General features: G+C 31.9%; 3 protein-coding genes across 3 annotated transcripts in view; 1 reads left to right on the forward strand and 2 right to left on the reverse strand.

The window, feature by feature from the left end:
- stg1 (stargazin-like protein) overlaps positions 1 to 14,889 on the forward strand; it is an 80,301-nt gene that overhangs the window by 43,895 nt on the left and 21,517 nt on the right. The gene's annotated exons all lie outside the window — the stretch shown is intronic.
- LOC143910339 (uncharacterized) lies at positions 8,792 to 10,730 on the reverse strand. The gene is made up of 3 exons (XM_077428769.1): positions 10,577 to 10,730; positions 10,183 to 10,468; positions 8,792 to 9,904 (listed from the first exon to the last, which is right to left on the reverse strand). The coding sequence occupies exons 1-3, from the start codon at positions 10,588 to 10,590 to the stop codon at positions 9,122 to 9,124; spliced, it is 1,083 nt and encodes a 360-aa protein (XP_077284895.1). The 5' UTR covers positions 10,591 to 10,730; the 3' UTR covers positions 8,792 to 9,121.
- LOC143910337 (uncharacterized) lies at positions 12,848 to 14,587 on the reverse strand. Its single transcript, XM_077428767.1, has 3 exons — positions 14,501 to 14,587; positions 14,102 to 14,387; positions 12,848 to 13,797 (listed from the first exon to the last, which is right to left on the reverse strand). The coding sequence occupies exons 1-3, from the start codon at positions 14,572 to 14,574 to the stop codon at positions 13,006 to 13,008; spliced, it is 1,152 nt and encodes a 383-aa protein (XP_077284893.1). The 5' UTR covers positions 14,575 to 14,587; the 3' UTR covers positions 12,848 to 13,005.

Raw genomic sequence — 14,889 nt, forward strand, 5'->3', positions numbered from 1 at the left:
TATATATATATATATATATATATATATATATATATATATATATATATATATATATATATATATATATACATATATATAAATGTGCTACGTATGTATTTGCGTACATATATACAGGATTATGACTCGAAAGGGTTAACGCGAATGAAAGTAACGAGGTGAAAAAAAAACGTAGTCGACATCTTTCCAAATCGTTTTTAATTGGAGGCCACAATGAAGACCACATAAAGAGAGCACAAACGGGGCGCGCGTGGAATTTTTCAGCTGAAACTTTTTACCATTTTCAGACCAAAAGTAAAGGGATGTTTTCGGGGAGGGAGAGGCGTGTGTTGTGATCTCACTTATCTTAATGGCTTTCGCGCAATTTCACCTCGAGGCGCGAGACTTTCGGAGCGACCCTCATCGAAAATCCGACGACGAGACCCTCGCGGGGAAAACCCGCGGCATTATAGGCAATTTTTAAAAACACTCAATTACGCCCCCAGCTATTCTCAAAATTCGCATCCACCAACTTTACTGTTTCCCTGTTGTGCTAAACTTCAAATCCACCCTTTCTTTGCCTATAATAATTGTATTTTGATAATAAATAAAAGATTTTCTACTGAATGTTGGAAGAATATATTATTATTTAATCCAATATGCTTTTACAATAATATATTCATACTAGTGTTGTTGTGTTTTTTATCAGGAAAGTCTAACATGTAAACCCAACGCGCCTTACTGGCTAGAAACATTGTACAGTTTGATATAAGTATTATACAAAGTAAATATATATTAATTAACACCCACAGAGACATATATGGTCAAATTTGTAAATTTGCAGCATTTTTGAACAATTCAGTAAATACATATCAATTAACATTCACAGATACATTAATGGTGAGATTTGTAAATTTGCAGCAGAATTCAGCAAAATTCAAGATTTTGAAAATGGAAACTGAAAACTCGAGATTTTGCGAGAAAATGGATAAGGTTGCTAATTTGTTGGAACCGCTTTATATGAAAATTAGATTCTGAAACTAAAAAATCGACCTGTAGTCACAAATCCAAGGTCTGGCCAGCAGAAACCAGTGGGAGTTGTACCCGTGACCACTCTGTTCTGCTGGTTCAATTGTACCCGTTAATGTCAACGAGTGGTTTTGGAAATTAATTGATTCACAAATTGAAATAAAGTTTTATGCTATATATAAATATAATGTAAGGTAATTTATAGACGCGCGCGCACATCTGAAGGTCTGTTCATACCTAGTCGGCACGAACCGACTTCAGCAGGTATCCGGCCGTACGAAAAGTATTATTTGATACATTTTGTATGGGTATGTTCATTTCAACCGTCACGTTTACGCCACGGCAGGCTTACAGCAGTACCCGACATTTCCTGTTCATACCTTACAGCATCCGTCAACATATCGTATCCATCTTTCGGACATCGTGGAGATATACACGCGAATTACGTGCCATGAGTCTGCCGCTTTGCTGTTTTGGACCAATTATCGATAGTGACAGTTGACAGCTGTTCAATCTTTCGACATGGTTTTGGTCTGCGACACTGACTTTTTGACGATGCTTCCTTAAATTTTGTAGATTTTTTGGTTTTTTGTGTTTTTATTTTATCCAGTATTGTTTAAAATTGGTATCGGTTCATACGGAAATATTTAAAAAAAAATTGTCCATCATCCACAAGCTCCTTATACAGTGTCCAAAACTCTCCTTCGGTTTTTCTATTTTTTAACATGGGATGCACATCATAACGCCTCCGTGCTTTTTTATTGCCTTCTTGAGCTTCTTCTTCCAACAACAACGCGATTATACATAATTTTTCGTTCGATAAACGCCGAAACATTTTTGCTGACTTGTTTTCTGACACGTAGCTACGAATGCACGTGTATGCATTCATATTTTAATTACTCGACAATACGACGTAAGCAATATTGTGCCGTATCGTCATGGCCTGTAATGTATAAGTAAGCCGATTTTGCCTTGCACTCGGCCAAATTGCTGTAAACGTGACGTGACCGCGACGTGTAGGTAGATATGAATAGAAATGTAATAAAATGACATATTTGAAACGGAGTCGTGCAGTGCTGAAGCCGTGCAGTGCTGTTAAGTATGAACAAACCTTAAATCGTAAGAAGTTGAGTATGCGCATTACACGCTCACCAATCCAACCCGTTCACCCGTTTGAAATGATGAATGAATGTGTGTGTCTTCGTGGGTGTGTGTATGTGTTATCATGTTCCAAAAAGCAGTTTATATATTTTTTAAATTACTTGGTTTTAACTTAGTTCAAATTACATAGTTTAACAAACCAAGATTTCTTAATTACCATAGAAACATTACATTTATTTTATTACATAGAAAGATTTAATTATGGAACGATGACGAAATTAAAATGAGATACGTAGAACTTTGTTTCACTAATTAATTTTGGTTCACTTTGTTCTGCTGCTGCTACTTGCGGGGTCGATATTAATGACTACCACTCTTGGAATCTCGATGGTGATGACTATCACTCTTGCAGTCTCGATGGTGATGACTAACGTATGTGATCAAATTGTGGTCTATTTAAATGATTTTTATCTTTTGGTTTGGGCAAAGTCCGGCATTCCTGAGTTGGGTATAGTCCGGTACTCCTATCTTATCTGACTATCCTTTTATAGGAGTTTTAATGGAATTGTTACTCAAGTATATGAATGTGAGAAAGGGAATTCGATTATTGTGGGAACGACATTGACAAGCGAGGTACATAACAGTGTGCACGCTTCCGTAGCTGACGTCATCCGTCGCTCGGCCTGACGTCGCACATATCAGACGCTCTACAACCCCCCCCCCCACTTCCCCGCTACTATGCTTTCCCACTATCCCGCTTCCCTGCACTTCCTCTACCACTTGATCACGTGAAACATTGGTAGCTAACAGTGTATATAGTAGTGTTTTTTTGTTGTTATTATATTCGTATTATATTTGTACGTGTTGTTGGTATTGTTTTAGCTGTGACGTACATACATATGTATGTCGAATTGAAACGACTATTATGGTACAGCGAGCGTTATCGCAGACAGACACAATAATTATATTTACAATATAATTATTGTGAAAGTATAAATAAAACCAAATGATATACGTATACGAAAAAAATATAAGAAAAATGTTTTCTTGCCTTAAATTATTTGTAAAAGTATTACATTTTATGACTCTATTTATATAAACATTATAAATTTACTGAATTGCTGAACTGAAAAATATGATTTTGAGAATGCTTGCCGAACGATTATTTGCGAAACTTTGAACGAAACGAAAGATCGAACAATCAAAACCACAACGGGCAATGTTAAAAATTGGCATCGCTGATTAAAGATCGAAAATTTGAAAGTCGAAAATATAAGAGGGGGGGGTGATTTGGGGGGGGGGGACTTATATTGTTTGCCTTGGGTTATTTGGGAATTTTATGAAATTTTCAATATCTCAAAGCGCTCGGGTTTGCATACATATAAGTTAATATTTGAGCGTTCTTTCGTACGAAACGAATCATCTCATTAAGGGATAAATAAGCGCCGCGGGTTTCTTTTATATTATTATTTATCCCTTTTTTTTCTTACTTTGCGTTCGTTATTTTTTTTAGGTTATCCCTTTACGCTTTCCAATTTTAAATAAAGCGTAATCTTATTGTCGCGATATTTAAAATGCGCGCTATTTTGTGCGAAAGAGTACTTCCGTATTGTGCGGTGGGGCCCCCGAACAATCGCCGAATGCGATCTCCAGAACGAGGGAGGGCCCCATTAAATAGGAACAGTTGTGGAAACTGAATAAATGGAACCCTTTCCATATTCTCCTTGCTCGTTTGATACTTGCTAATAACACTGCACTAGAGAAAAATATTTAAAAATATATACAAAAAAAGCCTTTTTCATAAAGTTTTGTATTTGATTTTGATTTTTAAATGCTTTTTATTATAACTAAATTATGTTCACAATACATTTTATATCTATTTTAATAGCTATTGATCTACTGATCATTTTTTATTTTATAATTTAATTTAATTGTGATAGTAATCATGGTATTATATTCTTCTAATGTTAATGTACAACATAATAGGAAAAAGAGCTCAAAAACCTTTTTACAATTCTTATAAATTCTCATAATACATCTTATACATAATATTAATTAAAGACTCTCTAAAGTCAACGATCTAAAGCAGATTGTGTTCAGATTATCTATGCTTATACCTGAAGGGTATAGACATTTTTTTTTGTATTCACCAAGACTCTTCAAAAGTGTGTTAGTATGGTTATTAGTGATTCTGTCTCAGAATCTACTGGTTAGTTTGTTACTGTAACTAACGGAATATTATTTATGGCTAGTAGTTTTTTCAAGTTGAAGTTCAAGTATATATTGATGTATTATAAATTATTTTTAGGGATTTGTTTTGTCATATTTGGAGCTTGGATAAAGTTTTGAATAGTTTCGCTACTAGTTTGACTACATTGAGGTATAATTTCTAGCATAATGGACAGCACAAGCATTCATTTTTTAGATAGTTTTAAACAAGCGAAAATAATGTGGAATGCCTTGCACATGGTACGCCCAGCACACACCGGCCCAAAATCACCCCCTGGAGTGTTTTTGGAAAAATTGTATCCTTGAATTCTTGCTTGACAGTGATTGATAACGGTTTATTACATATGTATCTGAATAAATGTAGGAGCACCCCACAGCGGGCAGCCAAGCACACGACGTGCTGTTCTTCTCTGTGTGATTTCGACCTTATATGCTAGCCACTAGTCTATTCTGCTGGTTATGCAGCTAGAATATTGGAGGAAAATTCGACGTGATTGATTTGTTCAAATGGCTCTTAAAAGATTGTAAAATGGTCATAAATGGGATGAGTGGAACGATTGGACACATTTAATATTTCTTATCATATACAATACATAAATTATGCAGAGTTCGTATTTATTTGTATATGTGTACATTCAGTATTATAACAGGTAGATTGAGATTCGTACGAATCACTATAAATCACAAATTCGACGGTGTAGTTTATGATAGGCTTTTCAGTTGTGCTAAAAGTTTTCGGCCAACTCAAGGGAAGCGATCCATAAATTATTAGACCTTCAAAACTTTGCCTTCAAATAGTTGATGAGAACAATTCTTATTTGAAAACCTTATTGTTTTATTTTTAAAATATTTCCTTTGTTAAAATATATCAAAAACAATAAAGTACGTGTTCAGTATCATGATTTATGTATGTATTTTTCGACATTTTCATGACATCCCACGAATTTGATGTAAAATATGTATATGTCTAGGTATATACAAAATTTGAATTTGAATACTACAGCCTTAATTTGTGTCTCGTACTGTTTATATGTATATGTTTTTGAGTGTTGTTCAAATCGTTTTACGTATATACATATGTATTTACAATATGAAAACCCATAATAGCATTATAAACAACATTAAGGCTAATAGATCATGTTTCTGAGAAAGATACAAACGAAAACGAACGAGACTACTTCCTTCCTCAGTTCGACAAAAACGGCCATCGTGTTCAAGCCAAAGCATGGGGAAAAGGGAGGAATAAAAGAGAAATAATAATATCAAAAAAAAAAGAACAAGAAAACCGACGCTTTTATTTCGGCGCGGGAAAAATTGTGACGGCCGTCGTATTATTAGTTTTATGATCTCGTGAAAATCTTGCTCGGAGAAAATTGTTAAGCCATTCCGGCTACCGGAGGATGTAGGCTTCGTCGATTGGAATGCCGGAAGGGGTTGTTTTCTGCGAGAGGGTGTGTTCACTGCAGTTGGAAATGTTCCAGGACGATTCTTTTGCAGGATACGGATTATATTTACGCTCTTCTTTCTAGCCTCTTTAAATTCCCCGCAGACAGTTTTCCCATTATATTATAGTATCAGAGAAAACGTATAATATACGAAGAGTATCAAATTTGAAATATTTTGTGTGGCTTATCATTGACACTTTACTGATTACATATTTTTTGTAAAAAGCCAAGTGTATATAAGTTCGCAAAATGTAAAAAATTACATTAAAAAAAGTTTTTTAAAAACAAACCTCTTTTATAGTTTGGTATATAATATTAAGATATATAAATTATTATTTTGAATAACTAATAACTAAAAATAAAACTATCACTGTTTGATATGTGTACATTGTATATTAAGCCTGTATTGGTTAGAAAGTTTGTTTTGATTTGAGGTTATGGGTTAAACGTCATTCTGTCAGACTCACCGAAAAGTGTTGCCACCCTGCATAAAGGCCGGTGTGGCAACACCCAAGACCGTTGGCTCAGCAAGCCTCCACAAAACTATAAATATTTATATATTAGAGATAACGAGAACCTATAAAGCAAATTTTATAAAATATAGAATGAAAAAAGAAAAAGTTATAGGCGTTTAAATAATTAAAATTTGACAGCGAGATGGCAGGGCGAAAAGTAATGAAACTTCCGATGTGAATAATGAATGTGACAGATAAACGTCACCGTGTAATACGATGCAGTATTTTCAAACGTGTCTAATATGATATTTTTTCACCATCGTAATTGCGGATGATACCTTAACTTATATTGATGACCAAAATGAGCAATATGACAAAGTATGAAAACGATCGGATAAGAGATAAGGGATATAAAAAATGACCGCTTACACGAAAACCATGTGAAACGTATAAGAGGTTAGTAATAAAAATACCAATAATTTTATTTTAATAACGCTATCTATGTTTTTTTACTACCGCCATCTATGTATAAAATTAAAGACTACATAGACGTCACCCAGATTTCAAATTTGTAAACTTCAAACGCGTCTTATACGATATTTTATCTCTATCGTAATGGCGGAGGATCCATTTACTTATATTAATGACCAAAATGAGCAATATGGCAAAGTATGAAAACGATCGGATAATAAGCAAATTTTTTCCTGAATTGTAATCGTAAGTGAAACGTAATCTAGACTACCGAGTTAGAAGCAAAACGCGACTTGATTTGAATGGAGAAAATGAGATGTCGGAAAAAGGGAGGATGAGGGTAATTTTAATAAAGAAAAACTAAATTTATTTACTTGATATCAATGTTTGTCATTTTAGTAAATCATTATTTAAAAAGTTTTCGGTTATATTTTCAAGGGCAAAATTCATAATTAAATTTTAAACTCTGTCCATCACACATGATTGGATCACCGGTAAAATCATTATAAAAGTCAATAAGCATACATTTCAGGTAATTACTTGATTCTATTGGGTTTGTCTTAAGATTGAAATATAAATTTTATTTCAAAATTTCAAGCAGATTATTTATTTTCAACCGCAATAGAACTTAACCTGATTTTTCGGTGCGCCCATTCTACCAACTCGAAACTCGTTTTCTCAATCTCGAGACTCGTTTTCTAAACTTTTCGTCTGCTTGAACAGGAGTTTTTATATTGTATACATAAATAAACGGGACATATTGTTATAATTCATATAAAATATTTAGAAATCAATTCTTACTATATATTTTCGATAGTTTATGTTTATCTCGGAAAATAATTATAGTGTTTTGTATATATTGTAATAAAGAAAAATCCTGGCCGCCAATCTGTGTTCATAAATCTCCGAATTGACACGTTCACTTCGTTCGTCGACTTATGAACTGATAAATATATGCTTATGACTGAATTATTTCCGTTACATTGTAAAGTACTATCTGAGTTTGCGAATTATGGGGATTAGCGATGATATCTCCAATTTTGTACACATGAATATGTATGTATTATATAGGTAGTATAAATCTCGATTGGTTAAATCAAAACTGTATTATAATTATCAGATAATCTTTGACATATACATACATATATCATTTGCAATATACGTATGTATGTATGAACATCAATTATTGTTAAAAATATAAAAAAGGAATTTATTATATCAATGTATATTTTTTGCCTATTAAAAGACCTTAATATTTCAAGTAAAATGTTTTGTATATATATGTATATATATTAAAATATACATCATTGATTGAACATATGTATATATAGTCATATGTACATAATATAAATGAGCAATATGACAAAGTATGAAAACGATCGGATAAGAGATAAGGGATATAAAAAATGACCGCTTACACGAAAACCATGTGAAACGTATAAGAGGTTATGAAACGTATATATATTAAAATATACATCATTGATTGAACATATGTACATATGACTATATATACGAGTATGTATGTATGTACCTATGCATACATAGATAAAGTTTTTCTTCTTGTTGCTTTAATTACGATCATTTAATGAGAGACAAACTATAATTACGCTGTAAAATAAATATACAGTATAACATATGAAACTATTAGACTCAAGAAGGCAAATATATGTAAAGTGAATATGAAACAGAAAAAGTACAAACACTATTATATATGTACATAGGTTTTTGAGCTCTCTTTCCTATTATATAATATTAGATATTTTCCTATTATATTTGATTTATATTAGATGTCCTCGTATATTAGATGTTTTCATAAGCTGCATAGATTCTAACATAACAAATTAACGCTATAAAAATATTGAATACTAGTTGTTTTACCCGGCTTCGCTCAGTATTTGTAATATAAACAGCTTAAACATGGCGAATCTAATAGTAAATATTAAAGGGTTTTTTACTATCTTTTCTGATTTTCTTTTTTGTTTTATTGTTAATTTTATATTACACATAAGATTTCATTATATGTTTTTATTACGTGATTTTATTAACTGGGTTTTTACCTGTATAAATAAACAAATTTGTTTTTTACTAATAACTTTTTCTTCTTATTTATTAAATTTATTTGAATCGAAAGAAAATATATCTAATCATTGTCATAGAAATTTACATTCCAACCAACATTACATGCTTACATACTTACAACGTCTCTTTCGAAATTATATATAGATATATTTTTTTTGATTTAAGTGTGAGATATATTTTAATTCAATAAATAACAATTCAAAATTGGGTGGAAAATCGTTTAATTTAAAAAATAATACATCAAATTTTATAAACAAAACAATTTCATTAACAAAGTTATAAAACAAAAAGTAAATCAATTAAATTTTAATTTTAATCAAAATAAATCACTTGAATTTAGCAAAAGTTCGTATCTCGTATGGGCTGACACGAATGTGATGCGCACAATGGAAGATCCCTTACTTTGTTCCGAACTTGCAATTCCTTTATCCATCTCAAATTACAATCACATTTCCAATCGTTAGTGTCCAAATACAAAGTATAATCTGGCATATTATTTATCATCCAAGTACCGAAAGCGCAGGAATCCATAGTAGTAAGACCAGTTTCTATCAAAAGTAAGCCGCTCATTCGAGTCAGCGGTTGGAAAGTGCCACAGCCGACATGTTCAATTTTGGAGTATTGTAAAAACACCAAATTACAATTTATAAGCCCAGAAAATGACCGAGAGTTCAATCTTCCCAAGTCGTTGTTATTAAAATCAACGATACCTACCAACGGTAATGTGACCGATCCTGTTAAGTTAGTCACATCCAAAGGCAGTACCATATTCTCGACGAATAATGCTCTCAAATTTGATGCTACTGGCTTTAGAGCGTTTTCGTTGATCCTGTTTATTCTACTTTTCATCATAAACAGTCCTTCGATTGACAGACCATCGAGAGTTAACTCATTAAAGGTATCAATTGTCACTTCTTCCAGCTTCAGCTCGTTCAATTGCTCAAAAGCGTATCCTCTGAACGCACCATTTTCAATGTCGTCGATTTCTGGTGCAATGATTTCAAGATTTTTTATGCGGAAACTTGACGTTTGAATCCAGTTTTGGGCTAATTTTCTGTTTAATAATAGTAAACTTTGAATGGAGAGTTGCTCTATGGTTCGTACACCATTTGGAAATTTCTGAATTGAAAATAAACAAAATTCAAATATTAATGATATAATAATAACTTCATTATACTGAATTCTAAAAAATGTTACTTTAATTATTGATGAACAATTTGCGTTGTTTACTTGCATAGATAATATGTTATTAAAATTTTCTTTTGAAAATACACATATTGATGCATTACATTTTAAATTAAATGAAAATCTTCTTATCAAATTTCAGAATAATTGAATTTAAAAATATGTATGTAATTATAGTTTATTGATTATAATAAAAAAAAAAGTGAAAGTACCTGTACTTGTTCTTCTATTAGGGCCGTCAGGTCATCTTCCGGTTCAACATTTGAACACGAGACTCCATATGTTCCAGAAATTCTGCATCTGCCAGGACCTGGCCATGGATCAAAACATATTTGTCTGGCAGTCTTTTTATATTGAGAAGCGAGTAGCATATGTTGCTCGGGACTCAATAATCTGTCAATTTTCGTGTCAAAAGATTGGGTGACCGGCAAAATCATCATTACAGCCAATAAACAAACGATTCTTGTCATCGTTTGGTTCCGTTGTGTCGATCTTTTTCTTGAATTTATAATAGGAATATATGTAGTTAAATTATATCAGATGTTACTAAATGTTTCGTGCATATAGCCTTAAATTTTGTTTATTTGTAAAATACTAAAATTTTACCTGATTTCGAACATCTTCAACGCCGTGGCTCTTGGAAGCGGCTCTTTGGCCGTATGAATGATCAATATTGTGAAACTGCTATATAAATGGGTTTTTTGTAATATCACAAAATATTATCTGAGATGGTGAATTATGTGAATTAACATCGATATCCGTATTTACGTGGAATTTTATTTATTAAATACATAGATCATGACTAATATTCACCATAAATTATACAGGTATTATAATTTTTATCTAATTTTTGGAATTATTATCAGCCTTTTTGATATGTTTATCAATTTTGTAAGGAATGTGTCAAAAATTTCACAAAATGCTTTTGATATTCAATATCGACGAGATTGTCAGATCTTATGTACCAACCTGACCTTACGTACCACTCATAACAATCCTACATATCTATATAAATCAATGTTTGTATGTCTGTCACGTATGCGTTCCTATACTTTACTATAATTTAACTTGATTATTAAGTATTAATTTGAAACTGAAACACTTATCGAAATGCATCGAGAAACGGGAACGGGAACGGGAATTGCATGCGTTATTGTATGATGGAACCTTACTGTGAAAAAAATCGGCCAAAAACTGGAACGAAAAAGGGAAAAACGGGAATGAGTGGCATTGCAACGCAATAATTTCAAATGTTTTCGCGTCGCGATATGCGTTGTTAGGGTAAAATAAACAAATAATTGAATAATTTCAAATGTTTTCGCTGCCTGTGTTTTTCCAACAAATGGGAACGGGAACGGGAACGAGAACGGGAATGGGAACGGGAATTGCATGCGTTATTGTGGCATTGCAACGCATGCCGGGTTCAGCTAGTATATGATAAATTATGATATTTAATATTTTTTATTAATAAATGTTTCTGTTAAACATGCCTAATGCATCTTATGAGATAACGCTAAATGATTAAAATTTATTTTATTTTATTTAATAAATAACAAATAAAATAGTAAGAATACATAGGAGGAATATTGCGCAGTCTATTCAAAAAAGGATTGTAAATTAATAAATAGTTTCAAATAGATTCAAAAAAACAAATACAGTAACGGGCGATGAAAAGTGTCCACTAGGGTTTCTGATTTCCCGGACTTTTGCAATTCCCGGGACACGGGACGGAGCCCGGCATCGTTCCGGGATTCCCGGGATCCCGGGACACATGTAAAAAAACTTTTTTTTTTCAATTTAATATATTTTTTATTAATAAAAAAAATATAAAAAAGTAAACAATACATAATATATGTATCTATTAACTGGAAAAAATGTAATTATAAAAGTAAACTTATTCGAAGAAGCTTCTTAAGAATACTATAATATTTAAATGAGAATTCAAAAGCCTATTTCTAGATTTGGTACCAAAATTTCCAGCATTGGAAAAAACTCTTTCAGTTTCGGTCGAAGTTGGTTTTTTTGTTAAAAGGGGCGAAAACAATTTGTATATTTTATATAGCATGTATATTTTAATTTCTTTTTTAAAGTCGAGGCTATTTTTATTTACGTTATTTTGTATATTCGTCTTTGATAACTCCTTATTTCATTCTTCATTCATCGTCAAACACACAATTGTTTCATCTTCATCCGAATATAAAAGAGTTTCTTCCAATGTGGAATCGTCAATACAAGAAGGATATACTCGCTTCATAATAGTTTTACCGTAGGATATACATTCGCTTTTATTACAACATTTAAAGAATGCTTTGTTCGGTATAAAATCAGAATTATTTAAAATTTGTGTTAAAAAAATCAGTTTTAGGCTTCTTCTTTCTTCGATTTTAATTTTTGAGAATATTTTACGATTCTTTGTGTATTTGATTTATTATTTCCCTTCGTGTAGTCGTGAAAATGTTGTATGTTTTCAAGAATTTTTTTAAATCCAATTCCCGGGATTACAGATAAAAATTCCCGGGACACGGGACAACAAAAATTCCGCAAATTTCCGGGAATGTCTGTCCCGGGTCGACCCGGGTCAGAAACCCTAGTGTCCACCTCGAAAAAACTCATATTTTCGTGTTTTTCGGACTTATAAACGATTTTTTTTTTTTTTGTTTATTAAAATTGAATTTATGAAGTTTGAAAGAAATTCAAGTAGTAATGCGAAGAAATTAAACCAAAACTACAATGTTTTTCAAATTATTAGGAGTCAGTGATGTATGGAAAGATTTAGTAGTGTATTAAAAATTTTTTTTTATAAAACTAATGTATTAATAAAAAATCTAAAAATCACATTTCAATTATTATAATAATACATATATATAAAATTTGTTTCAATATTTGATTGCCCCCCCCCCCCCGTGTTTTTTCGGTAAATCATACATTTTCAAAAATAAAATATCAAATTTATAACAAAAGAAAACTTAAATTATTCGTTATACAAGGAAAAACAACAAAAGAGAATTAATTAAATTTAAAAAAATCCATTTAAATTAAACTCCGCAAAACTCCGTGTCTCGTATGGGCTGACACGAATGTGATGCACACCTCGGAAGATCCCTTAATTTGTTCGTAAGTGCAAGTTTCTTTATCCAGGTCAATTTACAATCACAAATCCAATCGTTAGTGTCCAAATACAAAGTAAGATCTGGCATATTATTTATCATCCAAGTACCGAAAGTGCAGGAATCTAAAGTAGTAAGACCGGTCTTCATCAGAAGCATGCCGGTCATTTTAGTCATCGTTTGGAAAGTGCCACAGCCAACATGTTCAATTTTGGTGTAATGTAAAAACAGCAAATTACAATTTATAAGCCCAGAAAATGACCGAGAGGTCAATCTTCCCAAGTCGTTGTTACTAAAATCAACCATTACTACTTTAGGTAATATGACTGATCCTGTTAAGTTAGTCAGATCCAGAGGCAGTACCATTTTCTGGAAGTCTATTACTTCCAAAGTTGATGCTACTGGTCTTAAAGCGTTTTCGTTGATCCTGTTTATTCTACTTCTCAATATATACAGTAGTCGAAACGATAGCAAACCATCAACAATTCCCTCGTTGAAGGTATCAATGGTCACTCTGTCCAGCCTCAATTCGGCTAGTTGCTCAAAAGCGTATCCTCTAAATGCACCATTTTCAATGTCGTCGATTTCTGGGGCAACGATTTGAAGTTTGTTTATGCGGAAACTTGATGTTCGAATCCAGTTTTGGACTAGCTTTCTATTTACTAATAATAAACCATAAATGTTGAGTTGGTCTATGGTTCGTTCACCATTCGGAAATCCCTGAATTGGAAATAAATAAAATTAAAAATTAAAGATATATATCAATTTGAATTCACTGAATTCTAAAAAATGCTACTTTAATTATTGATGAACTATAAGCCGTATAAACTTTCATCGATAATATTTTAAATGCCTTTGAATGATATTAATAATTTATTTATGAAAATAATCACCAAATTAATATTTTGAATAATGGATTACATTGTAAATTAAATAAAATTCTTATCAAATTTCGGAAAAAATAATTTAAAACATGCTTTTATTTATAGTTTATTGATAAATAAATAAAAAAAAGTGAAAGTACCTGTACTTGTTCTTCTATTAGGGCTGTTAAGTCATCTTTCGGTTCAATATTTGAACATGAGACTTCCATTCCCCACGATCCAGACTTTGTTGTGCATTTGTCCCGTGGCTCTGAATCAAAACATATTCCTCTGGCAATCCTTTTATCTTGAGTAGCGAGTAGCATATGATGCTCGGAAGTCAAGAATCTGTCAATTGTCGTGTCATAAGATTGGGTCACCGGTAGAATCATCACAAAAGCCAATAAACAAACGATTCTTGTCATCGTTTGGATCCATTGCGTCGATCTTTTTTTTGAATTTATAATAGGAATTTTGTTAAATTATATAACATATAATATGTAAATGTCTTGTGTATGTAGCTTTATATTTTGTGTATTTGTAATATGATAATTATTTACCCGATTTCGCACATATTCAACCCTTTCAAGGCCGTGGCTCCTGGAAGCGGCTCATTGGCCGTATGAATGATCATAATTGTGAAACTGATATATAAATGGGTTTTTTTCGTTATATCACAAAGTATTATCCGAGATTGTGAATTATGTGAATTAACATCTTTACTTACGTGGAATTATATTTGTAAAAAATATAGATATCTTATCTTCAAATATTCACCATAAACTATACAGGTATTATAATTTTTATCTTTTAATGTTTTGGAATTATTGACAGCATTTTTATTATACTTATCGTATCTTTGTATATATTAAACATTGGTAAAAATCCTTCTTTATTAATTTTACAATATTCAAAATTTCTTTATACCTTCGCTTATATCCTCATAAGC

Source organism: Arctopsyche grandis, chromosome 4 (assembly GCF_051622035.1).
Source record: "Arctopsyche grandis isolate Sample6627 chromosome 4, ASM5162203v2, whole genome shotgun sequence".
Taxonomy (NCBI): domain Eukaryota; kingdom Metazoa; phylum Arthropoda; class Insecta; order Trichoptera; family Hydropsychidae; genus Arctopsyche; species Arctopsyche grandis.

Coding starts and splice junctions, on each gene's coding strand:
- LOC143910339 (XM_077428769.1), bottom strand. Junction 9,905..10,182: donor TAATAGAAGAACAAGTACAG/GTACTTTCACTT, acceptor TTTTCAATTCAG/AAATTTCCAAATGGTGTACG.
- LOC143910337 (XM_077428767.1), bottom strand. CDS start 14,574: ATGATCATTCATACGGCCAATGAGCCGCTTCCAGGAGCCACGGCCTTG. Junction 14,388..14,500: donor TTGAATATGTGCGAAATCGG/GTAAATAATTAT, acceptor TTCAAAAAAAAG/ATCGACGCAATGGATCCAAA. Junction 13,798..14,101: donor TAATAGAAGAACAAGTACAG/GTACTTTCACTT, acceptor TTTCCAATTCAG/GGATTTCCGAATGGTGAACG.